The sequence below is a fragment of the Cupressus sempervirens genome, chromosome 3, assembly GCF_028749045.1.
Source record: "Cupressus sempervirens isolate cs-2001-9-10 chromosome 3, ASM2874904v1, whole genome shotgun sequence".
In the NCBI taxonomy this organism is placed as follows: Eukaryota; Viridiplantae; Streptophyta; class Pinopsida; order Cupressales; family Cupressaceae; genus Cupressus; species Cupressus sempervirens.
Genome location: NC_143120.1, coordinates 953,606,447 through 953,617,092, shown reverse-complemented (window position 1 = coordinate 953,617,092; position 10,646 = coordinate 953,606,447). Strand labels below are relative to the sequence as shown.

Sequence of the window (10,646 nt, the reverse complement as noted above, 5' to 3'; positions counted from 1 at the left end):
TCAAAATTGAGAATCTTACAAAATCTACCAAAGTTGTCTTCAGGTGCCGAGTTGCTAACAGTGACCGAGTTAATAGTTGATGCTGAGCTGTGAAATATCAATGGGAGCCAAGCTAAGTGAAACAAAATGGGTGCCAAGTCATGTTGAAATCCTTTAGGTACCGAGTAGACAGTTGTCAGCCCACTAAGCATTAATTGCTCTAATTTGAAGGGTACATAGGTCAATTTTTTATCATTTCTCATCATTCAAATGTGAGGCAAAGATGAAAAGAGCATAGAAGATCAAGGGCAGCTTGAAAGCCATTTGCAAGGATTTCCATAGTGATCTAGCACAAGTTTCATCGATTTGAGGTATTTTACTTGTCTGCCGAGCTATGCAGTGTTTATAAACTTGTTTAAACTATAAAGCCTAGTCTGGAAAACAATGGCATCTAGGTCTAGAACCACTAAGGGCAAAGAGAGTCATGAAATATAGTTGGTTAGTAATGAAGTTAAGCAACCAAAATTCAAGCCCATTCCAGAAGTTGCATACAAGAATGATCTCGTAGGTGCATTATCCGTTATTTCTGATAAAGTTGTCATGGTCCAAGATGTTCGTAGATGTTACAAATACAAAATTGGAGCCATAGGAGATCTAGAAATTTATAATGCATATGACAAGCTATGTGAGAACAAAATACTGAAAGATGAGTTCTCAATAATCGAGAGAAAGGGATTGACCAAAACCCTAGAGTTTCCAATTGTTTTCAAAGCTAAATGGGTATGTATAGTTTTGAGCAGAATACATGATGGAGACTTTTGGTTAGAAATAGGGCCAATGAAATTTACCAAGAAAACTATTCATAGGGTTATTGGTATTCCAACCCTAGATTGGCCAAAGACCCTACATAGTGACAAAAAGGAAGTAATAGAGAGAAATACCAATGCTAAATGGAATAATAGGGGAATGACTATTGATACAATCAGAGAACCCCTACTAGATTTTGTTGTGAGAATCATTTCACACAAATTCTATTAGTCAAGCAGGTTAAACAGTGTGCCTTGTATAGCAGTTGATGTTGCATACAAATTAGTTAAAAAGGATCATACCTATGATCTAGTTGAGCTCATGTTTCAATAGATTAATGAGAATCTAGGAGCTATAAGGAAGAGCAAGGGAGCTCACTACAAATTTGGATCAGTTTTGGTGTGCATTTTTTTCTATTTGATGAAAGAATTCCCTTCTGTAGGTAAGGTAAAATGGAATCTAGATAAAACAATTGTTGAACAAATCAATGGATATATTGAACAAATGGGTGATAATTTTGATGCACAAATGTCTAGCTACTTTGAGGACTTCAAAAAGTCCATGAAACAAAGAATGAGGATTCTAGTCTCATTGACTAAGAAATATGAAAAAGATATATTTTTTTTTGTAGATATTGATTATACTTATATACAGGTACTCATACCTAGAGTGAGATGGCTTAAGCCACTAGGTTATGAACTCGATATTGATCAAGCCTCTACAACAATAACATAAGAAGAGGAAGAAGAAGACATTGAAGATGAGGGAGATGAACCTCAAGGTCTGACTCAAGGGTTAGGAGAAGATAAAGAGGAAAGTGCTAAGGAAGAAGAAGCCAAGGAAGCACAAGTTAGAACCAAGGTCACAAAAAGAAAGGCCACAACTCCTCTTACTCCTCAACCCAAGGCAAAGAAAGTAGCTGCTCCTGCACCAAAGAGACCTACTACAAGGGATGCAACACAAAAAGCCCAAGAGGAGGCAAAAGAGAAGAATAAAGCTTCAAAGAAGACTGCTGCCGAGCCAAAGAAGAAAAGAAAATTTGTTGCCCAGCCTCAAACAGATGAAGAGAAGACTGAATTAGAGGACAACAGCCAATTTCAAGTGGTAAGTCACAAACCTCAGACTGCCATTGATAAATTATGCTCAAAAATTAAGAATGATGATTTGAAAGGTTTAAAGAACCTAAATTTTTCTAAGCTCACCAAGGAGGAACAAAATAAATTAGAGGAATTAGTGTATGCTATGATGGCTGATTATAAGCACACACCTCTAGAGTTAGATGAATCAATGCCTAAGGAATTGTACAAAATTGTAGAGGATAAATGGCATTTTTTTTTGCAAATGGAAAGGGAGATAAGGGAATCAACATTAGCCAGGTTATTGCCTAATTTGACTAAGGATAAAATAACAAATGCAATTAAGAGGCATAACAATAGATTCACTCCCAAACACAGAGCTTTTAGCATTTTGCAAAACAAAATTGAGGATTTAGTTACAAAGTCCACAAGATTGTGGAGGATAATTTATAAGAAAACAGAAGATGTTTACAATGAAGAATATAAGGCAGAAGCAAGTGCTAGGAAAAAGAAGAAGGTTGAAGAAGAAAAAGAAAAGGAACAAGTGGAGAAGAAGGTTGAAGAACAAAAGGAAGATGAAGAGGCATATATAGAGGAGAAAGAGGAAGAGAAAGATACTACTGAGCAATAAGATCAAAGTATGCAAGACACACAGCTATCACCTCCTAGTCCTCCTCATGCCATCATCACACCTGCAGAGATTGTCAAAATCAAGGATGTTACAGATACTTCTAGTCCAAACATCAATCCATTAACTGCAGAGGATTTAGAAAAAATCCTTGACCAATCAACACTAGTATCGAAACTGTGTTCAAGTCCTATATTGGTCAGTGTTGATGAATTGGAGAATCCATTAGCTAAAACAAAGGTAGTCAAGGTGAAAACACAAGAACCACCTTCGATCATACGACCTACTATTGTTCTATTCCTTCCTCCACCACCTCAACCAAGTGTAGTCACTAATACACTTTAGATGTCGAGTACAGAAGTAGGGGAACTCAAAGAAACATTTGAACAACCAGTAAGTTCAACCCCACCTATTGATTACCAAAAGGATAAACAAGTTGAAGAAAAAGATGAGACAAGTAAGAAGGAGGAGTCTGCAATACAAACATTGCTTACATTACCCAAATCTGGTACTCCAACATAGACTCCTTAGTAGTCGACCACTGATAAGTTACCATTAAAAATCAAGACACTAGGTTCAAGCTCATCAAGGGTAGTCAGGAAACTTCACTATGGAGTTCCTGAGCTTGATGAAGAAATAAAGATTCCACATTATGAATCCAACACTCTCACTGAAGAGGAGATCAATGAAATTTAGAGTGCATTGGATAGAAGAAGGAGACAAGAAGCACTAAGAAGAGAACACAAGCACAAACATACCATGAATGAAATCAAAGACATATTCAGAGGAGATTTCAGCTTAAAGTCTCTAGATGAGTCAAGGCCAATCATAGAGCAACTATCCAATATAGTTGATCAGGTGACTAGTGAAGACCAGGATACATATGCTAAATTACTGGAATGGTCAGAGAGAAAGTTCCAAGGCAAGGTAAATAAGAAAATATCTGGTGATATAGCACTATCACAAGTGGAGCTGGCTAAGAAAATTGAAACAGTTAAAACTGTACTTGGAAACGTATTTTCCCTGTACAACAAGTTGTGTGATTTTTCCACATTCACACAAGACACTAGCTAGAAAATACTGAACTTGGAGAGAAATCTAAAGATTTCTAGCATGCAACTCCCCACAAATCCAGCTTAGAGTGAGAAGAATTTTTCCCAATCACTTCACACACAAAGAGAGTTAGCTATCTTAACAACAGAGGAAGCAACCACCAAAGCCAAATTGATGCAAATTCAATCCTCAATAACTCCTCATTTGGAAGTACTTCATAAGGAGCAGATGAATGCAGAAACAATCCTCAAGAAAGACACCAATCTTTCTACATTTTATGGACTTGTACACCTAGCAGCAGAGATTGCCATCTAGTATAAGTCATTGGATATTGCACTAGCAAATTGAGATGTAGCTCTGAAGGTACTCCTTGAAGTAAATAGTACATTTTTGGCCAAGTATGGCATTTCCCTATCAAACCCTTTACATAAGTGTCAAAAAGGGGGAGACTAATTATGGGGGAGTTAAGTAAAGATTTAGTATGGAGGAGATACAAAATGAAATGATAAGTATGATGAAAGGGGGAGAATTTTGAAAATTTTTGATATAACATATTGATCAGAATGTAGAAATAGGACAAAAGTCACTGAGTGTACAAAGCATAATCAACTCATAGGGAGTCATAAGGTATATTGCTATTTGTTCTTAAAATTTTCTAAGCAAATAAGAGGATGCATGAAATAATGTCAAGATCATAGGATCTTAGTTAAGTGTTTTTGCCACTCATGTCAAAGGGGGAGATTGTTGGTTTAAAGAATAATTTTGACAGTTGAGTGTCAAATACACTTAACCATTTTTCACTATATATGACGAGCAATCCAGTGATATCAACTGTCGAGTGAGATCAAGTGCCGAGTAATATCAAGTGCCGAGTAATATCAAGTGCCAAGTGATATTAGGTGCTGAGTGATACAGTTTTGTTTAGGTGTCGAGCTATCTAGGAAACAACATGTGCCGAGCATCAGTAATGCTTCATGAGCCAAGTAACTCAAAATATTAGTATAAGAGTCTGTAATTGTACAAACTATGATGTAAACCATTTTGTAGCCGACACAAGGTAAATCTCGAAAGATCTAGAGATAAGAACAAATCTTTCACATTTCCTATTCAATTTGCATGCAACCAATTGGAAAATTGGAAAGGCATGCAACCAATCAGCAAAAGGCAAGTATTGAGCAAGAAATTGAGATTCAATGTGGATCGTAGATCCATATCAAACCCTAAGTCTTCGAAGTCTTTTTAGGGAAGAAAAAAGTCTCACTGTAAAAGGATGGATAAAAGAGGGAGAGAAAATTGTTAAGAGGAAAACATAGTTGAATTCAGTAAAAGGAGACATAGAGGGTAAGAGCAGGAATTCGATATTCAGTTGATCATAACAAAGCAAAGGAGACGAAAAAAATTAGATCTCAGAGGATTAAAATCAGAGAGAGAGCCAGAACAAGTGCCTACATTTAGCAATCAAGGATTGCAAACTATCAGGTTTATAATACCTAATACTCTCTTACCATTGTCTTAGAAAGGAAACCCTATGTAGGTAGGTTGGCTTAATAGCTATTTGTAGATCCTTATCAAAAGGTGATTAAATCCTTTAACAAGGTGACACTTCATGTAAAGTGTTTGTAAATCCTTTAACCAGGTCACTATTGACACAGTGTAAAGCCTTTAACAGGGGAGGCCTTTAACAGGGCAGACCATCAGAAGTGGTTGAAAAATATTGCTGCAGTAATTTTGTGAGTATCATCCCCACCCCAGTTTTACCTTCTTATTTTTGGAGGGTTTCTGGGTCACCAAATTCTAGTGTTATGTGTTGTTGATGCATGTATTAGTTTCATGTTTATTTGATGCGTTTAAATGCATGCAAATTACTTTCAGTTAAAAGTTTTATTGGTTATAGTGTGATACTTCTGATTCACCCCTCCTCTCATAAGTATTCTTTCCATATTTGAATATTCCAACATATATATCACAATGTCTACATATGTAGGCATAATATGATTTTGATATAAAATTTTAGACTTTGGCTCTACCTTATCCATTGATTTCAAATGTGGGAATAAGAGTGGTAAAAGAAAGAATGTGCATCTAAGGGGAGAGTATAGGTTTTGGAAATGTTTTTGGTGACTTGAAATTCTAGATGAACACCTCAGAAAATTTCACTGAGTGTTGTCATCAAAGACAAAAGGATATTCTTTGAAAGATTTGCTCATTAATATATGGTATGTTATCATTGATAGAAACTACATTCATAACTCTTGGCCACCATTCAATTATATATCATTACCAAAGGATTAGTCAAGTATGAAATTAACTTAGTAGAAGTAGAGGACACACTTGGATATATCATCTTGGTACAAACATATAATGATGAGTAAGAATTTAAAATATTAAAGCAAGAATATAGACATCCCAATATATCTAATTTAATATCTTCATTCAATTTTGAGTTTCAATATGTATGATATGTTTGTTGATGAATATCAAATGTATAATATTTTGGTAAGAAAATAGAAGTTTGGTAAGATAAAATAATGCTATGATTAAATTGATGTAGAGTGTTTATTTGATGACTTCAAATGATACAACTAGCTATGGATGACATTACTCAAGTTCATATAAACCTTTTACTTCTTTATTTGATCAAGATAGAGTAAATGAATACATGTTATATTTTTATTATTTTGGGCTGACATAGTTATGTTGGAAGCATGCTAGTATCCCTCAGAGGATTCATGACATGCTTAACCACCTCTTGTGGGTCAATAAGAATATTGGTTGTATCGAGCATTGATAGGTCAATATTTTGGTCTAATGACAACCCTGGCCTTTCTAACAATTGGAATCAGAGCCTGGTCACAAGTTTGAATCCTACAAGCCATGGCAAGTACAACTAGGAGGGGGATCATTGGTAGTGGGCCAATGTCCCTTGCATAATTCATGACATGGTTTAACTAGCTCCTATGATTCTATAAGACAATTGGGTATATTGGGCATTGATAGGTAGATATTTTGGTGCAATGACAACTCTGGCCTTTCTAATAGGTTATGCTTTTAAGATTAGGATTACATATTTAAGATTGAGTTTTTGGATGAAAGTTTTAGTGGAAGAGGAGATACAAAAAAAGGAGTTTATGTTAAGAATAATGATGGTTTCTAATTCTATATAGATTTAGATCATCATCTAAACTATATTGGCATAATTGACGGTACTAGTCAGTTCAACTTGGATTGTACGTCCTTTTCACTATGCATAGTTTCTATATGCCTTGACGTATTTCAAAATATTTTAGATAGTGAGCTCTATGCTCTAAGCTTGAATTCAAGGGAGTTGTAACATTTTGTACGTATAGCTTTAAAATGATAATTATTACTATTGTAGTGTGAATTTTGTAGATATCATCTTTACTAGGGTATTCTCATTAAGAAATATTTTTATGATGGAAAAAAATCATGTTATGATTTTTGTCATGCCTTTTTATCTTGTTTAGTTTAATTTGAAGTATTTATGGATTTAACTCATGGTTTAAGAATTGAAAAAATACAATTGCAATAATTATTTAACTGCACACCCCCCTCCCGCACTCCCTCCCTCTTGATGTTCCCTAATTGTACCACTTTATCCTATTCATCCTTTTGTTTATCCTTTGATTGCATCTTTCTCATTGTATTTATAAGTGCACCACCATAGAGAAGGAAATGACAATTTTATAGTAATGACTAGTACTAGACAATCATGGGTAGCTAAACTAATTTTTTAGAACCCAGCTTATAGATTTCCAATTTGAATTGAAAAAACAAGATTGAAGACAATAAATAAATGGGATTCAACGAGAAGGGAAAGAAAAGGTAAATAAATGGATAGATGGGAAGAAACGATAAAGCATCCAAAAGTAAATCAAAATTGAAGAGGTAATTAAAGTCCTTTCATCATTTATCTCCAAAAAATTTAGTAAAATAAATAAATATCTCTTTTCTAAATATGTCATAAAATAAGACAATGGATAAAAAAATATAATCTACATATGACAAAGGATGTAATGGTTGGAAAAAAAGGACATATAGATAATTTTACTCTAAGGAAAAACTAATCACATAGGTTAAACTATCAAAATTGTTTTAATAGGCAAGCAACAAAGAATAAAATATGATTGTTTGATCAAATTAAATGACATGATGGGGGACTAATTAAATAATCAAAACATAAAAATGACAAAAACAAAAAAACCAAGACTAGATGGGTCACACACTAAAAAGGAGAGTCATTAATTTTTAAGTGTCTATAAATATTAAGAAGACTAAATACTATATAAAGATAAATAAATTAAAATTCTTACTTATACACGTATGTTTTGTCAAAACATGTTTAGTTTTAACTTCAGTAGAGTTGAAGTCTGAATGAGTAGGCTAGAAGTAATCTCTTACGCTTGGCAAGTATTTTTAAGCACAAATTAGTTTCATTATTTATCTTTAAATTAGTTATACAAATGGATAACTTTTTGCATTTCTTAGCCTCCTCCTTGTTAATGTATTCAAGAAAATACAAACGCAGTGCATATGCAAAAATGAATAAGCTATAATTATAATAGCAATGTCATGTAATATCAGTAATATACTTATTATTTTGATGCTTGAATTGGATTATGCTTGGGCACCTTCACTTTTAATTAGATTTTCATCTATAATTTAATGCATTAGGGCATTCATGAATTTCATTAGCTATGCATTTTTGGACATTTAGATGACCGTAATGTATGCAGACATATTCAATCACATTTGTTTCCTATCTTTCATATCTATACGAATAAAGTACGTAATATCTTCAAAGCATACATATAAAATTTTCTCTATTAGATATCATTTTACCCCTCAATTATTTCTTAGTGTTAATAGAGATTAAGCATTGTTCTGTGTCGAAAATGGAAGTGTTACATGTTGTCCCTTTCTCTCTTACAAATACGAAAACACGTGCTTGTATACATACATAGAAATACAAACTTACATATATCGAAACAAATTAGTGATCTACGAATCTTAATGTCTAATGATATCAATACATTTAAAACCAACTTTTTCCTAAATTTCTACATATTCGACATAGGTTGTCTACATATGAATTTTATTCCACGATTCAACATAAAAATTATTGGTATTATTGTTTACACCAAATTCTACCTCTACTCTCCACAGATGATGTTTCCCCAATCTTCCAACGTTTCCTATGAATTTGATAGGCATCTCATCATTATTTTCATGTGGTTCCCCTAAAACTGATGTACCCTTTGGCTTATTCGCTCTCAAGTAAAGGCTTAGCTTTTCTACGCTCAATTTTCCACGCCGTGAATTGGAAAAAAGTTGAATTCGTTTCTGACACCTTCTAGGAAATGGTTGCGAATCTTTCGAGAACCCTCTGTCTTCAATGCCACGTTAAAAATGAGTGTCTTTGTTATCATCTTAGTTGTGCGTAGTAAACACGGAACTTTGAAAATGCAATCAATAGTCGAATATAAAGATACACGTTCAAACAACGAATTCAAACCAAGCGGATAATCACACTGCTCTACACGACGGGCACGATATTTTCTCTGCAGTTCTCAATGCGACGTCATACTTCAACTCTTTAAAGGCAAAATTATATGCGGTGGCGTTTATAGGGAATTAGGTTATCAGTCGCCAAATGATTTGGGCCTGCTTATGATTTGGTCTGAAATCTCAAAGTAAGGGTACCAGTTGCTCTTATAACTAATTTGGTGTATTCTAAATTGTCATGGTATATTAGATTTAATATCTTTTAATTTTTTATTGATACTCTTCTGATTGATCAAAAATCATGTGAGATTCATTATACACATATAGCTAAACAGGTTTCGACGATAGAAAGAGATGGAGTTTGGACAGCATGAGCACGCTTCAGGCTCCAAAGATAATGCGTTTCGACTGAGAAGTGAGACAGAGTCTTTAGAGGACGGGTATGAATGGAAAAAGTATGGCCAAAAGTCCATAAAAAACAAGTCTTATCCTCGGTACGTCATTTCCCTTCTTACTGGCTAAACCACTTTGAATTTTTTTGCTTTGTCTCATACATTGAGAAAAACTTCACCCCTCCGTTATTTTCCAGAAGCTACTTTAGATGCAAGGAAAGAGGGTGCAATGTGAAAAAGAAAACACAACGTTGCAGCGATGATTCAGAGTTCGTACTGATAAGTTACAAAGGCGTACACAACCATTCGCCCAAGCCAAAATTTGATTTTGAGTGCACATTCTCTAGTGGGTATGATCTGAGGGCGCAGTTCCTTCAGCAGATGCCTGATAATGTTCATCAAGGTGCTCCAGCCTCTTCTGTCCAGTAAACTTATCAATGCCACAGAGAAATGTCAATCAAGCTTTTCATGGTTTGATTTATTGAAGAAATGAACTTTCGTAATTGAGTTTTAGATTATTTTGACATCTTGTTTTCCAAATCTATAATCTAGTTTTAATTATTATTTTATTAGACCTCTTATTAGTTTTTCAATCAACATGTCAAATTAACAACATAATTTAATTAAAGGTTACATAATTGCCGTCATCCAAACATAGGAAGATTTCTAAAAGGTATAGATAGCATAAACCCAACCATTATTTTTTTTACATGTATTACAGTAGGTAGTAGGGTTTTTTCTACTATTATCATTACAATGACTTCTTGTCACATCCTAGATTTCCCTTTACAGTATATTTTTGCTTACCTTTATTATGCTGAGGGCATATCATCTATGAAATGGTCCCACTGATTTTGCTGATCAGCGGCTGGTGACTTCTTATATCTATGCAAGACGATTGGTTTTATCTAGACTGTTTGTTGTTTTTGTTCGCTGGGTCACTCATTAATTAAGGTGGATGTCCACCCAAAGAAGGAAAACAAACGAATGGATGATATTATCTAAACCCTCTTGCATTTTTTTAGGACACTTGTAGTGATAAATTTCAAATATACATGACTCCTCTTAAATCTATATTGGACAGTTATTCAATCACAAATTTGGTTGTCTACATTCACAACATTTTAAAAAAAAAAGTATGCCATCTTCGTATGATTAATTATTTTCTTGGCTACATAGGCACTACTA

General features: G+C 34.1%; 1 protein-coding gene across 2 annotated transcripts; it reads left to right on the top strand.

Moving 5' to 3' along the window:
* The first annotated feature begins 9,007 nt into the window (after positions 1-9,007).
* On the top strand, positions 9,008-9,984 carry LOC149569900 (putative WRKY transcription factor 43). 2 transcript variants are annotated; one of them, XM_089817817.1, is made up of 3 exons: positions 9,008-9,254; positions 9,394-9,560; positions 9,656-9,984. In XM_089817817.1, the coding sequence occupies exons 2-3, from the start codon at positions 9,421-9,423 to the stop codon at positions 9,885-9,887; spliced, it is 372 nt and encodes a 123-aa protein (XP_089673943.1). In that variant the 5' UTR covers positions 9,008-9,254; positions 9,394-9,420; the 3' UTR covers positions 9,888-9,984. The 2 variants fall into 2 exon arrangements, with proteins under 2 accessions (XP_089673943.1, XP_089673942.1); XM_089817816.1 differs by having other exon boundaries at positions 9,012-9,254; positions 9,402-9,560.
* The last annotated feature ends 662 nt before the right edge of the window (positions 9,985-10,646 follow it).